At 41.2% G+C, this 22150-nt stretch overlaps 1 protein-coding gene across 1 annotated transcript in view; it reads left to right on the forward strand.

Annotated features, from left to right (window-relative positions):
- SEMA3D (semaphorin 3D) overlaps positions 1-22150 on the forward strand; it is a 164296-nt gene that overhangs the window by 81253 nt on the left and 60893 nt on the right. Inside the window, exons 4-5 of the mRNA XM_044280111.1 lie at positions 11084-11146; positions 15936-16055. Of these exons, the coding sequence (XP_044136046.1) occupies positions 11084-11146; positions 15936-16055 (183 nt within the window). The remainder of the gene's footprint in view (positions 1-11083; positions 11147-15935; positions 16056-22150) is intronic.

Genomic DNA, 22150 nt, shown 5'->3' on the forward strand with positions numbered 1-22150 from the left:
TTATTGATGGCGCGTTCAAACGAGCCAGCATACAAAGCCAGGAGGAATGCCTGAGGAAGAAGGACAAAACCAACGAACCTGAGACAACAACCAAATTCCAATCCACTTTCATCACCACGTTCAATCCAAATCATGATGCCCTGAGGAACATCCTCTCAAAACACTGGATCATCCTGAAAAACGACCCCTTCCTCAAAGAAACCATTCCAGCCAAACCCCAGATTATCTTCAGAAGGGCGAGGACACTAAAAAACATACTCGCACCCAGCAAACTGAAAAAGAAAAAACCCACAACAACCACCCCAACCTTTTTCCCAGATTTGATAGGAAGCTACAAATGCAGTCACGCTCAATGCAAATGTTGCACGAGTATCGGCAACCGAACAAAAAAATTCAGGAGCAATGTGACAGGAGAAGAGTTCCAAATAAAGACCTTCATGAACTGCTCCTCCTCATTTATAGTATATCTGGGGGAATGCGAATGTGGACTGCAATATGTGGGTAGAACCATACAGACACTCAGAGAACGTCTAAACAAACATCGGTGGAACATTGTGCACGGATTCCAGAAGCACAGTGTTTCCAGACATTTCTTATCACGTCACGACAAAGACCCTGCTAAACTCCAAATCACACCGATTGAATCCATTAACGAAACCTGCCCAGATAGATTCAGAACACTCCAAAAAAGAGAGATGTTCTGGATCTTCAAACTACAAACGCTGGAACCTTATGGTCTCAACGAGAGCCTAGAAAACAGATGTTTCTGACTCAAAAACCCGCTTCCCCCCCCTACTTTTGTTTTCGTTTACCAATTTCCTATTCCTTCTGTTCCCTCTTTCTCCCCCCTCCCCCTTCCCATCCCTCCCCCCATCCTCTCGCCCCCACATCCCACTTTAGCCTATCACCCACATCCCACAGCCATACACCCCCCCTTTTTTCCCCAGTCACTCAACCATCACCCCGGATTGATTATACCGTTTTTCCTATTCATTAACCATCACTCCCATCACCACCACACACACACACACCCTGTTTCCCTGCAGACACATACATAAAAATAAAAATAAAAATAAAAATACACCTTCATACACACATATATATCCCCCACCAACACCGCATGACCTGTCACCAATTCCCCACAAACTTTCATTTGCATGACCACAACCTTTAACTCTTAGTCCACTCCAGCAGGACACAAGTGACGGAATCCATTTATCTATTTGTTTATTTAACTTATTTATTTCATTATAAACTTTCACTTATTTGACTGTAATCTTTAACTTTTAGTCCATCCCAGCAGGACACAAGTGACGGAATTCATTCATTTATGTATTTGTTCATTTATTCCATTTACTCCAGCAGGACTTTGACATGTCCCCCACTTTACACCTCACCAGTATGATCCCCCCTCCCCGTCACTCACTCTTTCCCTCTACACTCCCCGACCATACTCCGGGCTGCTCCACCATCCTCTGAGCCGAGTCTCCGGCAGCGCTCGGCTCCGCCCCCGAGACAGCGTCATTGACCCAGCACCCGCCCACCGCCATTCGCTTCCCTCAATCCCCCTCCCTCCTCCCACTCCGCTCACTCCATGCGATGAGCGCTCAACCCCTGACAACACCAAGCAACCGGCCAGACCCACCCACCGGCCCGCGTCACCGTTACCGCACCCGTCCACCTCCAGCTCCTCTGCTCACTCCATGCGATCAGCGCACAAACTCCGGCAGCACCAAGCACCCGCCCCGACCCACCCACCGGCCCACGTCACCATTACTGCACCCGCCCACCTCCAGCTCCTCCAGCCATCCCCGACCCCCTCTCCGCCCCCCGACCAGTGTCACCACCCCAGTCCCGCCCACCTCACGTGCCCAGCTAGTCAACGTCGGCCCATTCAAAAACGCAGACAATGCGCGCCTTTTTGTGAAACCACTGCTCCAGACACCACACGTGCTGTGGTACGAGCGGCTCCACCAGGTCAGTAACCTCTACATAACCACCCCTCATACTCTTCTTCCCCACCCCAGACACCTATACCGCCCTGACCCCCACCGTCTGGGACTCAGTCATCATTTATACACCCAGATTTCTTGCATTACCCCCAGCCAATTCCACACCTACATACAGACACACCCATTTACTTTTAATACTCTCAGTCACTCTCTTCATACTCCATGTTCACACCCCACATGCTACCACATCCCTCTCCCCCCCCCTTTTTATAAAGTGTCCCCCCCCCTTTACCTACGCCTCCCCAAGGACGAAAACACACCCCCCACGCCTCCGCAAGGGCATAAATGCACCTTACACACGGCCAGAATTATGCAACATGGCGGTGACACCAAAACATTAAGTTTTTATTAGATAGCCAGCTATGGGCGCACATTCCAATGCCAACGTCCAAGGTACCTCTAACGAATCCTCTTGTGACCACAGCACTTTTATTATCACATTTTTTACCATGCCTCTTTTATCAGTAAGTGCTTCAATGAAATATGTTTTTAATATCATTATTCCCTCCATCTAATTGAATTCATTTTTTAAGTATGGATCCACGCATCTACTCTTTTATACTCTTTTATACATTTTTATACATGTGTATGCATATTTTATTATTCATACTTATCTATTATTCAGAAAATTCCATGTATGTGATCAATACATTTCTTTCTGTAGACTTGATAAAGGGGTCATGCACCCCGAAACGCGTTGTCCTGAATAAACCAATTTGTTCTCGATCTCTGGTTGTGGATTTGCGCCCGTTACTCTGTCCGCTTTCTCTTGGACCTCCTTGGTCCACCAAACCTACATTTAATACATTGGTGGCAGTGTGCGCCCCCCCCCTCCCTCCCTCTCTCTATTCTTTTAATACATTGGTGGCAGTGTGCGGCCTCCCCCCCGATCATTGGTGGCAGCTGGGGCTCCGATCGGTAACCATGGCAATGAGGACGCTACTGCAGTCCTGGTTGCCATGGTTACTTAGCAATAGTAGAAGCATCATACTTACCTGCTGGCTGCTGCGATGTCTGTGTCCGGCCGGGAGCTCCTCCTACTGGTAAGTGACAGCAATGCGCCGCACAGACCTGTCACTTACCAGTAGGAGGAGCTCCCGGCCGGACACAGATACTCCGCTGCCACCAATGATCGGGGGGGGGGAAAGGGGCGGGGAGGCCACACACTGCCACCAATGTATTAAAACAATAAAGGGAGGAAGGGGGGGCGGGGGGGGCGCACACTGCCACCAATGTTAATGCAATAGAGGGAGGGGGGGGTCGCACACTTCGCCACCAATGCTATTATTAGAGGGACTGGCCACCAATGATATTCAAACTGGGGAGGGGGGGTCTGCCCCCTGCTGCCTGGCAGCCCTGATCTCTTACAGGGGGCTATGATACGCACAATTAACCCCTTCAGGAGCGGCACCTGAGGGGTTAATTGTGCTGATCACGGCCCCCTGTAAGAGATCGGGTGCTGCCAGGCAGCAGGGGGCAGTCATGTACACAGTTTGTTGTATATTCCAACTAGAAGCGTCCCCATCACCATGGGAACGCCTCTGTGTTAGAATATACTGTCGGATATGAGTTTTCACGATGTAACTCATATCCGACAGTATATTCTAACATAGAGGCGTTCCCATGGTGATGGGGACGCTTGAAGTTAAAATATACCATCGGATTGCAGAAAACTCCGATCAGATGGTATAAAGGGACTCCAGACTTTACATTGAAAGTCAACGGGCGACAGATCCGTTTGCAATTCCACCATATTGTGTCAACGTCAAACGGATCCGTCCCCATTGACTTGCATTGTAATTCAGGACGGATCCGTTTGGCTCCGCACGGCCAGGCGGACACCAAAACGACTTTTTCTTCATGTCCGTGGATCCTCCAAAAATCAAGGAAGACCCACAGATGAAAAAAACGGTCACGGATCACGGACCAACGGAACCCCGTTTTGCGGACAGTGAAAAAATACTGTTGTGTGCATGAGGCCTTTAAGGTTTGTTTACCTTCCCTGTCTGGTTAACTACCTGGCTGGGTGTGGTCACTAGGTTCTTATATTGCCTGTGGCTGTTAGCCTGGGGTTGAGTTGTCCTTCAGCCTCTGTTGGTGCTGGAGCTATGCTCCTGTCCTGGGTATTTCATCTGCCCAGTTATTAAGGGCCACCTAGTGAGACATCAATATCATCCCGTTGTTAACATGTCTTCCTACCTTACCTGTTTCTATGTATGGTGTGGTTTATGTTCAGAGTTTGTGTATGTCTAGTTGTTGTTCCATGTCAGGTCTGTTTTGGTGTGTACGGTTCTGCATGGTTGCTAGACACTCCCCTGTCTGTCTGTGCCTTCGGCGAGAGGGCTCCAGGATTCCACGGAGGGGGATCAACAAGTCAGTGAGCAGCTCTGCCTGGGGCCGCCATGCATCCTGTCTGCATGGGGGTCCAGGCAGTTACTGGTGTATTTGTTTTCCTTCCTGTTGCAGCGGCAGGTAAGTGCTAGTTGTTCTGGGTTCTTAAGTGCCAATCCAGTTGCTTTTCAGTGTCTTCCCCTTTCCTTGCATCTAGGCTGGTGGGAGACTCCTGTCCATCTGTATCTTGAAGGAACAGGTTGTCTCTAGTTCCTGACTTTATTTCCAGGGATCATCGGGGCGACTCAGTCTCCGAGGTTCCTGGTGTATGATCCGTCCTACCATCCAGGTCCGCTCATATGGATAGGAGTCATGGCTAGGATGAGGGTGGCATTAGGGGGTGTTCAGCTCCCTTTCCCCAGTGTCCAGGCCTAGTTTCTATTCCTGTTAACCCTCGGTGTTCGGTGGGGAGTTTCCCCCCCACTCACCACCGTGACATGTATTGGCTTGAAATAATCCACAAAAGAGGCACATTCATTGCAAATATCTAACCTGTTTGCTATGTTACACTCATTAACAAAATGAGGTTTTACAACTCAGTATTTTTCATGTCTTGCCAGCCCATAAAAAGTTACATATTTATTTCACAACATTTATTGGTCTCCATCTAACACATTTCTCATGCTTTTACTGTATAATGAGAAAAACACAGACTTGAAAAATAGACCACAGTAAAATGAAGAGTAGATGAATAAGACTGGGTTGCCAGATAACTTCAGTAATACCAGGGATAACTTACAGGGTACAAAATCACTAAAACAAACCCATACCTGTATAATCACTGCTGAGTGATTTCAATTAAATTAAATCTAGCGTAAGGAATCTGACCTGATAGTCTCTACAATAGACCACACAGTTAAATGATTAGGCCGTGAGCCCATCTAGAAACAAATATGCTTGAGGGGAGTTTAACATAATCCCTAGTTTAATATGTCAAGTTGTGAACTAAAAATAAGAAAAGACTAAGAATATTACATAATGTAACAGACTGATAAAACTAAAACTGAATACAAATACATGGCATTGAAAATTGCTTAAAATTTCCTGAAACTCTAAATACACTGTGTGACCATGAAAAAACAAATGTCTCAAACAGGAAAAATAATTCACTTGCCAATTTCTGGTAGTGAAATATTTATGGTAAGCGTCAACTTCCAGACATTAAATTTTCCTATATGTGTAACAGTGGCTTTTCAGCTCTGCACTGACCTGATTTACTGCTCACTGTAGTCGTATTTTTTGTACGTCAGAGCCTTTTTCCTTTAATCTTTGATGTTCGTAAAAGTTAATACCTCTTTGTTATAAAAGTTTATAATGAAAATAGTCTGGGACTTTATAAAAAATGACTATTATCTCATCTACCAGTTATGGCTTCTGCATATTATTATAGTATTTCATTGCCAACTACATATTACATTTTACCATGTATATGTCATATGTAACTTATGCTTGAGCTATGAAAACATATATTGAAGAATTGTAATGAAAGGACTGTAAGAAGCACTTCTAATCAAAATGTAATATTCTCTGGTATCAGGTATAAACCTGTTTATGAAATATCTTGTAGGCCTGAGGTTGTAATTTTGCCCTCCTCTGGACATACTGACTTACTGTGTAAGCCAGGCATTAGCAGATTGTTTTATATGATTACAGTAGGGCTGGCCATGCACTTTAGAGTGCTCGTTTGGCCAACAGCTATCCCTCTCGACCCTCCCAATTCACATACATTATATTGCATCTTATTAGGTAACTAGGTGACTGCAGTCTGATGAATGTTCTCATCCGTGTTGTTCAACTCCATCATAGTGGCCACTTTTAAAATAGGGCAAATGGTGCACGTACAACAAGTTTTTTTTTTCAAGATTTTTTTTTTCTATTATATTATCTTTTTTTTAATAAAAAGTTTTGACACAAGCTGTGAATAGATCACACTCAGCTCCTGAGCCCATGCATCATATGTTAGGAAGGGTTTAAGGTGTCTGGTCTAGGGTCTCTAAAAATATATTGAACAGTTAGTTGGCTCCTTATAAATATTGCCTTGATGGTTGCCACTGCATTGCCTAAAGGGCTGCTACTAGTTCCCTTACTCCAGATCTCTCCCCTTAAAAAACTGTTTTCAGTTCTTCTCTTGAGTAAGGCTAATGCTGGGTGATCAGGCAGATGATTGTCAGGAAGAATGTGTTCCTTTGCAGCAATCTCTTGCTCACTGATGGAGGAGACCGCTGCTGTTACATGCAATGCTCTCCTCCACAGTATGGAGAGGAGCGAATCACTAATGCCATTGCTCGTCCCCATACTTACTTGTTGTTTGCCAATAGCAGATATGATTAAACAGCACAATTTGCCTTCGGCAAACAATAATTTTTAAGCATGCTAAAAAATATGCATTGCCTGATGAACGAATGTTTGCTCATTCATCAGGGTATCGGAGGCAGTATTACACTGCCAAATCATTGCTAATGAGTGTTCCTACAAATGCTCAGTTAGCATTGATCTGGCCAACTATCGGCCATGTGTAATACAGTCCTAAAGCTTATTACAAATATTTATTTTTGTACGTATGTTGAGGTCTGGTCTGAGTCTACATTTTTGTAGGGGTGCTGGATACTTTTCTGTGGAATAGTATTGTTTACTGTGCTATTCCATACTTTTTTGTTTGCAGTATAATTGTTACAGACTATGGTTGTGGAACCACTGTGGCAACCAACCAGTTTGACGCTGGTCTATTTCCTGGCAGTCCCCTGGTTCTCACCCCAGAACACGGATTCACTCCTCGTCACAGGGGAGCCAACAAGCCTCTAGCCTCTTGGTAGACAGTGTACACTAAAGAAAAGCACAGAAGAAACAGTCTCAGGACCAGGGCACAGAGTCAGAATCCAGGCTACAGGCACAATATGGAGAAAAGGCAGATTAACAGATCAAGGTACCTGGCACAAGTTAGATGGTAGACAGACTGTGTTCAAAAACAGACAAATAGAAATCTTTCAAAAATTATTAAAGAAATAAAATAAAATAAACCAAAATAAAAAGTTCACCACTGCGTTTCTTGATGTCAAATCGGCTTCGCTGACCTCCGTGTGATGCATGCAAGATCACAATGAGTCAGTCTTTATACAAAAGGTGGTTGCACTGCCAGGTATACGTCTCAATTCACAAGCTCAAGAGAAGCTGCAATCTTCTTTGTACACAACTAGCACTCAACTTTGCGGCCCTTCACTATGTACCCGAAACTTTGATTCCGTAGGAGGGTTGCTTTGAGAAAAGGCTACTATCCGGCGGGACTCAGGTGTGCTGGTTGCATCAAAGAAGATTGCCACTTCTCTTGAGCTTGTGAATTTAGACGTATACCTGGCAGCTCGACCACCTTTTGTATAAAAATAATAATAAATAAAAAGTCTAGAAAGAATAGGACCCTGATGCATGGTTCCTTGGTGAGACACACCAGACAGAATATATGGCAGGGCTAATCAGCACCACACATCCCAGCACTTGCACACAGAGAAAGAGGAAGTTAACCTCTACAGTGCTGCAGGGTGCTGTGCGGTACAATGAATAAACCCTAATTCCCTCCAACTATCACCTAAAATGCACTTAGTCCTGAACTGGCAATTTAGTTACACATAGCTTGACAGAAGGTTGGAATAGCAGGTGTGCTCTTGCTTCTGGTTTGTTTTCCTAATGGCTGTTCATGCTTAGGCTACTTTCACACTTGCGTTCGGGGCTCTGCTTGTGAGTTCCGTTTGAAGGCTCTCACAAGCGGCCCCGAACGGATCCGTCCAGCCCTAATGCATTCTGAGTGGATGCGGATCCGCTCAGACTGCATCAGTCTGGCACCGTTTGGCCTCCGCTCCACTCAGCAGGCGGACACCTGAACGCTGCTTGCAGCGTTCGGGTGTCCGCCTGGCTGTGCGGAGGCGTACGGATCCGTCCAGACTTACAATGTAAGTCAATGGGGACGGATCCGTTTGAAGTTGACACAGTATGGCTCAATTTTCAAACGGATCCGTCCCTCGCTGACTTTCAATGTAAAGTCAAAACGGATCCGTTTGCACTATCATGAACAAAAAAAAAAAATAATAATTGTAATGGGATCTAAGCGTTTGCATTATAGGTGCGGATCCGTCTGTGCAGACACCAGACGGATCTGCTCCAAACGCAAGTGTGAAAGTAGCCTAGCTGTCCACCTCTGTATTTAATAAAACTGTAATGGACTATCAACACTGCAAATGTTATGACACAATGCTGGACACATACACCAATTCACAAAGATGTGCTGTGAATACCAGCGCTGCTTTTTATTCTCAGTCTGCACCTGTCTAGTAAGAAATTGCCCAGTTTATGGGGTATAACCAGCTCTTTCCTTCATAATTTAATTTTTTAGTCACTTTACAAATAAGGTTCCTGATTAAATATTCAACTAGTATAAAAAAATAAAAATCAGAAAAACAGAATGACTCTTTGGGTGTGCATGGACTGATAAGCAGATATTGGCACAGATAATTCAGGAAGCAGATGTTCCACATTAATGTTCTAAACAACTGAGAAAACAAATGGAGTTTCAAAGCCTTCATTGAAAATGGCATTAGAGGCCTACATGAAATGGTAAAGAGAGATCCATCGGCAAGTTTTAATTGATAAAATGGACTGTATTGCTATCTATATTTCTGTCAACATATTATATAGACACAATGGGTATCCATAGTATTTTCCATAAGAAAGTATGGAATGGAGCTACAATTAATTTTTCCTTTACTGTTTTATGTCTGATTCATGTTTTATAATTCAGCACCTCTTTGATGCCAGATTAAAGCTTGCCACTAAATATGTCAAGTTTTAGAGACAAATTTCCATACTGGTTTGTACTATTTAGTGTTTAATATCCCACTATACAAACTAAATAGTTTATCTATGCATCTATAATAATGTAGGTAGCCATGGAGGAAGATTTACAAGGACTAGCTTAAGTGAGAGAACCAACAGCATTGGATATTTGAGATTAGCATGTGCCATATTCTCCAGCAAAATACACTACTTATAGAGCAATATGATGGATTCTGGAGAACAATAGCAGGCTGTACCTCCACTTTTCACTTCTTGTATGGTAAAAAAATATTCATATATCTGTCTTAGGCCTCATGCACATGACCCTATTCATTTTGTGGTCAGCAAACAGCAGATCTGCAAAATATGGATATGAGCCATATGCATTCTGCAATTCTTGTCCACAACACAGACAATACTATGATGTTGTAGAAGAGAACACTGATGACAGATTATTCATTAAAACAGTTATGATTAGAACATCTGATGTGACACAACAGGGGAGATTTATCATAGGGTAATTTTTAAAGTCATTTTTGCAAGAGTCTGTATTGATGTAATTTGTGCCAAATTTATATACTTTTGCATGATATTTGATACATTTGATGTATTTTAAAGGGGTTGTGCCAAGTTCAAAGTTATCTCATATCCACAGGATAGGGAATAACTAACTGATCGGTGGGAGTCCAATTGCTGAAACCCCCACTGATCCTGAGAATGAGAGTTCCATACCCCCAATCTGATGAAATGGGTTGAGGATGTGCTCTGCCACTCCATTTATTCTGTGTGGGACTTCTGGAAATGCCCAAGCGCTGTACTCAGCTATCCCCGTAAGTCCCATAGAGAATGAATGGAGTGGCAGGATATTTGCTCAACCTGCTGCTGAATCAGATTCAGAGAACAGGAGGGGGGTCCCAGCAGTTGCAACCCCACCAATCAGTTAGCTATCCCCTATCCCGTGGATAGGGCATAACTTGAAAATTTGGCACAAGCCCTCTCAGTCTAAAACTGCTGTCTTGATATGTTACTCCACCTTCTATGTCACCCCTTTACCAAAGTAAAATTGCGACAATTTTGAGACTTTAAAAAGTCACAGGTAATGAGTTTGGCTTAAATGAGCTCGACAGGCTAGTCATTGCCATTTTTCCACAGATCTTTCAAAACTGGAGCGAGTGGTATAAAAATGCAAAATGTTGCAAAATGTTGTGCAAATAAGCCTAAAAAAACTTGGGTTTACAGGTACAGTAAATGGTAACATCAATCCATGCAGAAGGCAGAAACAGAGTTTCAATAGCATTCTTTGCTACTACTTTTAGATTTCTAAAAATAATTTACATAATTTACCCAAATCCTTAAGACTGGGGCTACACCAAGACTTGTTGTAGCATATGTAAACTATACGATAGTAAAATAAATCAAAATGCTACAAGAAAATCTATGGGTAGCTCCAGCCTAAAACCTCATAAAAACTAATGGATCTGTCTCTGAGCCCATTGTAGCTGTAGCTATAATTTATGATAGTTCTTTAATTCTGCGGTTGATTATGTTTGCAATGACATTTTTGTTGCAAGAGGGATTTTGTAAACTTTGTCTGTTCAGGACAGATCCTTTCAAGCTCAGTGGTGGGAACTGCTCTCTAATACTTTATGGTATATCATAAACATACACTTCATTGATGATGTCATCAGTAAGACACTTGTATCCTAACATGAACACTACATTCTAGCTTCAGCTGAAACACGTCATCCTCTCCGCTCAACTGTAAACTATATGAAAGTAATGAGCTCAATATGAAATGCAAACAAGATGTTCACAATATATTTGCAACGCTCTAACATATAAAATGTCTTCATTTTCAGATTCATTGGCCGGCGACTCAAGATAGAGAAGACTTTTGTAAACTCGCTGGGAAGGATGAACATGTATGTACTTCAATACAATTACTGTATCTTGTGTTGCAAACTCTTTATTTTACTCAAGACATGACTTGCTTTTAACTTTTCAAGCGCGGAGGAATTGTCACAAATTTACAGTACAGTACATGTGAACAGTGCTCTATCTAAGCTGTGAGCTCTGGAAAGGAAAGAGTTAAAGGGTTAGTCCAGGTTTTACTGAGTGATGGCCAACCCATCATTCAGTGCAGGCACTTGCAGTTGTGGCACCCATAAGAATTGTCATCCAACTTTCTCAGACCTTTGAGTGGGAAATCAGTCTAGTTATAGAGGGACTCAGTACTCAGAGAAAGTTGGATGACAATATAGGGGTCATTTGCTAGCTTTACTAGGGTAAAGAAGCATAAGGAATGCATAACTAGGCAGTATTACTAGGCAGAATTTCTAGGTACAATTATAGTACCTTTTTAACAGCCTCTGAGTTTACTGATAACCTCTAAAATCTATACTAGTGGTTATCATAGTTGTCATCCAGCTTTTCTAGAAACAGGCAACTTAAGTAGTACAGTAGAATTCTTTCTAATCTGAATGTGTATTTAAGCATAGTAATGCTGAGTATAGTTATCTCTTTGACCGTAAATCATGGATTATATCCAACACAACCCACTGGATAACGATGAACTTGTAACTATAAGCATTTACTTTCCAGCAAGCTGAGGTGTAACTTATTTGCTCTGTACTTGTTTCACTTAATGGCTCAAGGAAAAATCTATATTTACAGTGGATAAAACAGAATTTACTGATACTAAATATACACGTTTCTGTTATGCTGATTTCAAAATTAAATCTGAAATGTTCAGAACTGAGGGAAAAGCCATAACTGCACAGTCTATATTATTATATATCCTTATAAATCACTAATGCTTAGTTAAATGAGTAATTTTCAACCCCTTAGGGATGCAGCAATTTTGGGGCATAATGCTTTTTTTTCTCAATTTAACCTCTTCCCGATGAAGCAATTTTTCACTTTCACATTTTTGTTTTTTGCTCCCTGCCTTCCCAAAGCCATAACTTTTTAAATTTTCTGTTCACATAGCCATATGAGGGCTTGTTTTTTGAGGGACAAGTTATACTGTCTACTTTTACCATTTAATACGGCATACAAAGTAGTGGTAATAAAATTCCAAATGGAATGGAATTTGAAAAATAAAATCACAATTCCGCCAGAGTTTGATAGGTTTTGTTTTTACAGCATTCACTATGTGATAAAAATGATTTGTGCTCTTCATTCTCCAGGTCAATACAATTACGGCAGTACCATATATATATATATATATATATATATATATATATATATATATAGTTTTCTTGTATTTGATACTAAAAAAAGTTGTTGTTTTTTTCTTTTCATCACCATATTCTGACCCACATAACTATGTCTACCGAGCTGTGTGATGGCTCATTTTTTGCATGGTGATCTGTAGTTTTTGATAATTTTGGTGTTTATGACATTTTGATCACTTTTTATTCAATTTTTTGGGGAGGTGCAGTGATGAAAAAATTGCGAATTGACCTTTGCTATTTTTATTCCATTACGCCATTCACTGTATGGGATACTTTTTTTTATAATATTTTAATAATACGGGCATTTTCACACACTACAATGCCCATGATGTAAATTTTTTATAATTGTTTAAGTATTTTGAGTCTGATTTGGGGGGAAGGGGGTGATTTGAATTTTTAGATATATAAATATATTTTTATTTATTTTTTAACTATTATTTACACTTTTTATTAGGTCCCCATGTGGAGCACAACATGCAATCATCAGATTGCAATTTGTGTAGGGTAATGTGATTTTTTCCATTATCCTATACTGAAATGCATAGTTATATTACAGTTTCGCGCTGCCACCTGGTGGCCTGAATTGTAATATACAAGCAATGTGCCTGAAAGCCTACTACGGGTTCAGGCTCATTACCACTATGGAATGCCTTTCCTGATCTCCGCTGGGGAGAGGCGTTCCAGCTCGTAAAGAGCGCCCTTTGGGTTTATTGCTTTTGACATTTTACCAAGGCATCTGAGATGTTAAATGTTCTCAATCGGCATTACCGTCGGTCACGGACATTAGTCGTGGGTGTCTTCTGTATTAAACAGCAGGCACCTGCTAGCTATGGAGCTTGCTTTGCTACAGACTGGGCACCATCTTTAAAGAGTCGACATGTACAGTGGATGTTATTAAGGGATTAAAACTGACAGTTAGTTTTTTAAAGGGGTCTACCAAGACTTTTATACTGATGACCTATCTTCTGGATACGTCATCAGTATCTGATCAATGGGGGTCTGACACCCATCAAAAAGATATTTAAGGAGGCATCGGTGGTCTCATTAGTGCTTCTATCTTCTACCAGTTTAGTCTAGGCCATGTGATGTGTGTTGCGATACTAAGCACAACTGATATACAAAATACAGCACAGTGCTTGGTGAGCTGAGAGAAAACCACTGTGAGTGCCTGTGTGTTTTCAGACAGCTGATTGGCAGAGATCCCAGGTGTCAGACCACCGCAATCAGATACTGATGACCTAGAGGATAGGCCGTCAGTATAAAAGTATCATAAAAAATTTCCATGCTACCTCTGGCACATCCTACTAAGCATTTATGCATGGCAGACAGTGGCAACTCATGAGCATTGTGAGATTGTTTTGCAAGGGCACCAGTTGTGTGACAGTGGTAGCTGACTGTGGCATACAGTATAAGGAATTAAATGCCCGGGAGTAAAAGCGCTCAAACATATTTTGAGCTCTCCACCAGTGGAACACTAGGTGGATGTGTGTTCTGGAAACCCTGATGCCTATCCTTGTTCGTATCTTCATGTCCATTCAGGGTTGTCACTATTTTCTCACAGTTTAGAACAGTTAAATACAGTATGTCCATGCACGATAGCGGAAAATTTGCTGCATATTTTACCCGCTGCATTGCAAATGATGAAACCCACAGAGGCTATCTGCAGCATAAATTGACATACTGGGGATTTAAAATCTGAAATGCATGTCAAGTTACTATATTGGCAAGATTTCTTAGAAGACATTTTCTGCAGCCTGTGAATTAGGTATTCTCACCATGTGTGCACCTAATGGTCCTTCATAGGGCTAAAGGGTCCCGAATCTCCTTTTCAATTAGAATATTTATGTGTACATTCAAGAATGACCCAGGTGGATATTATCCACTTGCATATCTTTCATGGTTTTACTCTCATTTATCAACTTCATCATGAAAAGTCAAGGTCATTTGCAATAAAGATTAAATAGGGTTATTGTACCGGTGCGCTTTTGGACATATTGCATGCTTACAGACATATAATGCATTCAGAAAGTCTACAGACCCATTCACATTTTTTTTTTACATTTTGCTATGTTGCTGCCTTGTGCTAAAATAGAAAAAAAGTTATCCCCCCTCAATCTGCATTCAATACCCCATAATTTGAAAATGAAAACAGAATTAAATTGTTTTTTTTGCTAATCTATTAAAAAGAAAAAACTAAAATTTTGCATGGACATAAGTATTCAGACCGTTTACCTCTGGGGCTTCCAGTTTCTCTTGATTACTTTTGAGAAGTTTCTATACCTTGATAGGAGTCCATCTGTGGTAAATTCTGCTGATTGGACATGATTTGGAAAGACACCTCCCTGTCTATATTCCATAAGATCTCACAGCTGACAATGCATATCAGGGCAAAAACCAAGCCATGAAAAGGAAAGAACTGACTGTAGAGTTAGAGACAGGCTGCACAGATCAGAGAAGAGTACAAAACTGAAAGTACCCAAGAGCCTCCATAATTCCTAAATGGAAGAAGTTTGGAACAGCCAGGGATCCAGCAACTAGCTGCCCCACCAAACTAAGTACTAGGAGGAGAAGGACCTTGATAAGAGTAGTGATGGAGAACTGAATGGTCACTTTGACTGAGCTCCAAAGGAACTCCCTGAAGGTCAACCATCACTGCACCATGACATATAGGTTTTATGTCAGAGTGGCCAGAAAGAAGCCTCTCCTCAGTAAAATACACACAAAATCACACCTGGAGTTACAAAAAAAACACCCAAAGGGCTCTCATCCTGTGAAAAACAAGATTTTCCCATCTGATAAAACCAGACTAAAGTTGTGTCCTCAGTTCTAAGCATCATGTTTGAAGGGAAACCAGGCACTGTTCATCATTTTCCCAATACTATCCAAATAGTGAAGCATGGTGGTGGCAGTACAATGTTTTGGGGGGGGGGGGGGGGTCAGCAGCTGGGATAGGGAGACTGATAGAGTTGAGGGAAAGCTAAATGGAGCAAAGTAAAGATATAGTCTTAATGAAAACATGAGCGATAACACTGGAGTGGCTTAGGGACAACTCTGTGAATGTCCTTGAGTGGCCTAGCCAGGACTTGAATTCATTCGAACATATCTGGAGAGACTTGGAAATGGCTGTCCAACCATGGTCCCTATACATCCTGACAGAACTTGAGAGGATCTGCATGGAAGAATGACATAAAATCCTAAATTCTAGGTGTGCAGAGCTTGTGGCATCATACCTAAGAACACTGGAGGTTGCAATCACTGCCAAAAGTGCTTCAAGCAAAATGTCTGAACACATTTTCCATTTCTCATTGTGGGGTATTGAGTGCAGAATGATAAGGATTTTAGCACAAGGCCACAACATAGCAAAATGTGAAAAAAGTGAAAGGGTCTAATGACTTTCTGAATGCACTATGTATAGAATTGAATACGCAACTCTATATCTCTACTATAAAAATGTTCATTGCTTTTCTTATTTTAGGAGGAATGTGCAAATTTCATTAAAGTCCTTCATCACTACAACAAAACCCATATATATACTTGTGGAACTGGAGCCTTCCATCCACTGTGTGGATTTATTGAACTTGGAGGCAACAAAGAGGTAAATTTACATGTACTGTATGTCCATGTTCCATAACATTGACACTCATTATACAACACGCTTTAAAAAAAAAAAGAAGTAATAACAATGAGCTTCAAGTGATGTATTATAAAGTCAAAGGTTTCATAAAGAATAAAGTGACTTTGTTCACACTATTCAAAATCTTTATTCTCACACTTAGAGAATCTGGAAACAATAATAAGATTAAAAGTCTGATGACATTATACGTCATGCACTCTCTGTATCACTTTTAGTTGGGTGACCAGTTCAGTGTCTTTTTTTCTTTACAAATATATCATGGATGGTAACTAGGAAATAAATACATGCTGTGGAGCATAGTTTTCCGAAAGATAAGAAAGCCACCCTCCAGGCTCCCCATCATAAGATTTCTTCGCCTCAGTATACATGCAGCAGTTTCCAGAATCATCATTTACTCATTGATGGTTTAGCACCCTCCAGTGTTATATACAGTCTGACCTTGCCAGACTGGAAATCACCTCTCCATGTCCTGACTTTCAAGTGAACATTTTTATACCAAGCAACAAAGCTCAGGAGGCAGAGCTGCAGGGAGGGGCAGAACAACTATACTGTATTTGTACTGACTGACCTATATTTAATATTTGAGTTCAGGACTGGACAGTCAGTTTAAATATTGAATAGTGTTGAGCGAGCACCAAAGTGCTTGTGTGCTCGGGTGCTCTAGTAGAATACTTTGCGATGCTCGGGTGTTCTACCGAGCACCCGAGCACAATGGAAGTCAATAGGAGAACCCCAGGCACCCCCTGCTCTGAAGAGGGTGTCGTAGGAGTCCCTACTCTGACTCCATATATAGCTATATCCATACATGGTGTCAGTGCTTGGGGACACCCCAGTGTATTTAAATCTAATTTATTAAAAGTTTCTGCTGGGATTTGGACTCCCAACATTGTACATTAGAGGCAAGAACCTTATCCACTCAGCTATAAAGCTGAATGTTAAACTGTGTCAGGATAAACTCATAGTAGTTTCTGATTTAGTGAGTATTCCTATTCAGCAGAATACTTAGTTTATATTTCTGTGCAGGTTAACATGTACAGGCTTGGGAGTTTGAATCCTGACAGAAACATTTCAGATTTTTTTTTACATATATATGTTTTTAGCTATAATATATTTAATATATTTACAAATATTATTATATATTTAGAATATTTAATATATTATAATATATGTAAATCAGCAGTAGTTCCCACATATTATGCATTCATATATATCAGAAGTATGATTTTATATATATATATATATATATATATATTTATTTTTTTTTTATTATTTATTTATTTTGTAATTACACATTTATTTTGTGCCATAATTTTTTTACAATTAAAAAATAAATAAAAATATTAAATATATAAATTTCATCTCTATTTCTGAAATGTTTCTTCTGGGATTTAAACTCCCAAGCTTGTACATTAGATGCAAGGATGTTAACCACTACACTGTACAGCTACATGTTAGCCTGAACAGAAATATAAAATTAGTCTTCTGCTAAATAGGAATACTCACTAAATCAGAAACTACTGTGAGGTTTTTCTGATACAGTTTAGCATTCGGCTTTATAGCTGAGTGGATAAGGTCCTTTCCTCTAATGTACAAGGGGTTGTGAGTTTAAATCCCAGCAGAAACAGGTGCTAAATTACATTTGAATACACTGACTAAATAAATAACTGGTGTTCGGCCGAGCATGCTCGCTCAACATTAGTATTGAGGCTTTAGAATACATGCATGAGAGCCCATATAACCCAATAGGAGGCAAAAAAAAATAATTTTTTGTCAAAGCATACAAGTACTGTAGTAATTTTGCGCACAATAAGATATACTTCTAAAGTACAACAGATGTAAGTATAAAGAATGTGAGAGTTTCATCAGGTAAATACAGTGCAAATGTGTAGAATACAAATATAGGTGGTAAAATAGTTCCATCCACAATATCAGAATATTTGGTTTTCAGTACTATCTCTACCAATGACACCCAACTATGCACTTCACCCCATGACCTCAAAAGTGACAGTTTTCCTGCTGTCCTTAACATCGTGTCCTCTCTCTGTCTGAAAGGGATTCTTTCAAAAACTGAACTACTTTTGTTTTCTCCATCTACTACCTAAACCTGATGTCTCCATCTCAGAGGGCAACACTACCATCACACCTAGGCAGCACACCTTCTGTCTCTGTTATGTTTGCCACTGATCTTTCCTTCACCCCTTATAGTCAATTGATTACTGCTCATGCCGCCTGCACTTAAAAAGCTTCTAGAATCCTCCCCTTTCCTACTGTTTAAACAACAAAAGCTCTTATTGTGACCCTGATCTATTCCCATCTTGATTATTGTAACTGATTATTAATTGGCCTCCCCCTCATCCAGTGTTGGACTGGAGTTCCTGGGGCCCATCAGAGGAAATTATTTCTGGGGTATAACCCCTATATCGTTAATAAAGTGTAATGGGTTTTGAATCAGAGAAATAGACCCTAGTGGTCTATTTAAAGTCAGCCCAACATGTTTTTTTTTTGTTCTGGATCTTTGGGGCCCAAATAACCTGGGCCCACTTGAGGATCATCTGATTATCTGGTGGGCCTGTCTGACATTGCCCTCACCAAAGTTTCCACTCTCCAATTTACCCTTAATGCAGCAGGCCATGCTAATTGATTTGTCTAACCTCAACTGCCTCCTTCCTGTGCCAAACAAAGCACTGGTTGCCCATACAGTAAATAATTTAATTTAAACTGCTCATTGTCACCCACGAAGCTATCCAGAGAGTTGCATCCCCTTATATCTCCTCCCTCATTTCTGTCTACCACCTTAATCATGCTTTCTGCTCCTGTTTTCAAGACGTCTCCAGATCTGCACCAGTTCCCTGAAACTTTCTACCACAAGCAATTAGGTTAAAATCACATCCAAAGTTTTAGGAGCTCCCTAAAACATGCCTTTTTAGGGTGCCCTGTCAGATACCCAATTTTTTTTTATGCAGACATTAGCATCCAACTGTCCCCAATGGGGCTCCCAACCTAAGATCCCTATCAGTATGCCTTTGGAGTGTGGGAGGAAACCCACACAAACACAGTTAGAGCATGTAAACTCCATGTAGATGTTGTCCTTGGTTGGATTCAAACCTAGGACACCAGGGGTGCAGGGCACAAGTGCTAACCACTGAGCCACCGTGCTGCCCCTAATTGAACTCTTTTTCACTCAACATTCTGACACTATACCACACAGCTAACGAAGAATGCATTGAAACATTATTTGAGGTTTTATAACATATTGGACAAAAATAAGAAATTGGGACACTTATCAAATCTGTTACACCAGTTTTGTGGTGTAGAGGTGTCACAAGTAATGCCCCTTTGCAATGTTTGCAAAGTCACATCTTCACACTACGTAACTCCTGGTGTACTTTTACAGACATAGTCATACACCTCATTGCACTTGTTTCAAATATATTATTACAGTGTGCCATTTCATAAATTTAGTGGAACCTCACTAAGGGCTCCTTCACACTTGCGGCAGGACGGATCCGGCAGGCTGGTCTCCCTGTCGGATCCGTCCTGCCGCTGTTTCGCCGAGCCGCCGGACCGCCGCTTCGTCTCCATTGACTATAAGTCCTGCATGTCTGACTTTTTAGTCCGGTGGCTTTCGCCGTGCACCGCCGTGCTGCGCCGGAGCTCAGCCCCCGTACCCATTATAGTCAATGGGGACGGAGCGGCGGTCCGGTGATACGGCGAAACAGCGGAAGGACGGATCCGACAGGGAGATCAGCCTGCCGGATCCGTCCTGCCGCAAGTTTGAAGGAGCCCTAAGCAAAGACTTAAAACTGACACCAACACCACATCACTGAAAATGATGAAATCCCCTCTATGTCTTTCCCATAAGTATCCTAGAGAGGAATCTGATACCATGATGCATACATGGTGTTGATGGGATCTAATTGAACCTTCCTGGAAGTCACTATGCCAGATGACAGCATAATCATGAAAACAAACCTAAAATCTCCTACCCAACAATGTCCATAAGGAAAAAGACAAATTAATATTTCACCTTTAAGTTGGTGCTGAGATGCATATTTCATAGTGTGCAATAAACAGATCACCCTTTGAGCATGATTCAACCAAGTGGAACAAGTATGTAGATATAAGGAACTTTAACATGGGAAGCTGAGAACCTTCAACACTGTCCAGATGACTCAAGTCCAGTGGTCAGTATCAGAAATATACTGCCCAACAGACCTGTTAATACCACATTTCTCACATACAGTCATGTGAAAAAATTAGGACACCCTTTGAAAGCATGTGGTTTTTTGTAACATTTTTAATAAAAGGTTATTTCATCTCCGTTTCAACAATACAGAGAGATTAAAGTAATCCAACTAAACAAAGAAAACTGAAGAAAAGTCTTTTCAAGATCTTCTGTAAATGTCATTCTACAAAAATGCCTATTCTAACTGAGGAAAAAGATAGGACACCCTTGCCCCTAATAGCGAGTGTTACCTCCTTTGGCTGAAATAACTGCAGTGAGACGGTTCTTGTAGCCATCTACCAGTCTTCGACATCGGTCTGAGGAAATTTTACCCCACTCCTCAATGCAGAACTTTTTCAGCTGTGAGATGTTTGAGGGGTTTCTTGCACGTACAGCCCTTTTCAAGTCACCCCACAGCATCTCAATGGGATTCAAATCTGGACTTTGACTTGGCCATTCCAGGACTCTCCATTTCTTCTTTTTCAGCCAATCTTTGGTTGATTTACTAGTATGTTTTGGGTCATTGTCATGTTGCATGGTCCAGTTCCGCTTCAGCTTTAATTTTCTAACTGATGGTCTCACATGTTCTTCAAGCACCTTCTGATACACAGTAGAATTCATCGTGGATTCTATGATGGTGAGCTGACCAGGTCCTGCTGCAGCAAAGCAGCCCCAAACCATGACACTTCCACCTCCATGCTTCACAGTTGGTATGAGGTTCTTTTCTTGGAATGCTGTGTTTGGTTTACGCCAAACATGTCCTCTGCTGTTGTGTCCAAATAATTCAATTTTGGACTCATCTGTCCAAAGAACATTATTCCAGAAGTCCTGGTCTTTGTCAACTTTATCTCTGGCAAATGTCAGTCTGGCCTCGATGTTTCTCTTGGAAAGCAAAGGTTTCCTCCTTGCACACCTCCCATGCAAGTTAAACTTGTACAGTCTCTTTCTGATTGTAGAGGCATGTACTTCTACATCAACAGTAGCCAGAGCCTGCTGTAGTTCTCGAGATGACACTTTAGGGTTTTTGGAGACCTCTTTTAGCATCTTGCGGTCTGCTCTTGGGGTGAACTTGCTGGGGCGACCAGTCCTGGGCATGTTGGCAGTTGTTTTGAAAGCCCTCCACTTGTAGACTATCTTCCGGACAGTGGAATGGCTGATTTCAAAATCTTTTGAGATCTTTTTAAATCCCTTCCCAGACTCATAGGCTGCTACAATCTTTTTTCTGAAGTCCTCTGACAGCTCTTTTGCTCTCACCATGGTGCTCACTCTCACTTCAACAGTCAGGAGCACACCAAACTAAATGTCTGAGGTTTAAATAGGGCAAGCCTCATTCAACATGCAGAGTAACGATCTACTAATTATGTGCACCTGGTGTGATATACCTGTGTGAGATCTGAGCCAATTTAAGAGGGAATACATGTGAGGGTGTCCTATCTTTTTCCTCAGTTAGAATAGGCATTTTTGTAGAATGACATTTACAGAAGATCTTGAAAAGACTTTTCTTCAGTTTTCTTTGTTTAGTTGGATTACTTTAATCTCTCTGTATTGTTGAAACGGAGATGAAATAACCTTTTATTAAAAATGTTACAAAAAACCACATGCTTTCAAAGGGTGTCCTAATTTTTTCACATGACTGTACATTATAAACAAGGATTCCATGAATCCTATGAAATTCCTTTCTTCTGTCTTACACAGACCACACCGAGAGAGACCAAATGTTTTTGTAGTTATATCAAACTGTAAGCCTGCGTTCACATCTGTGTTGACATTTCCATTCTTCAGTTTTCTCATAGAAACTGAAAAACAAAAATACTGGTGCTAACCAATTTGT

Source organism: Bufo gargarizans, chromosome 2 (assembly GCF_014858855.1).
Source record: "Bufo gargarizans isolate SCDJY-AF-19 chromosome 2, ASM1485885v1, whole genome shotgun sequence".
NCBI classification, from domain to species: domain Eukaryota; kingdom Metazoa; phylum Chordata; class Amphibia; order Anura; family Bufonidae; genus Bufo; species Bufo gargarizans.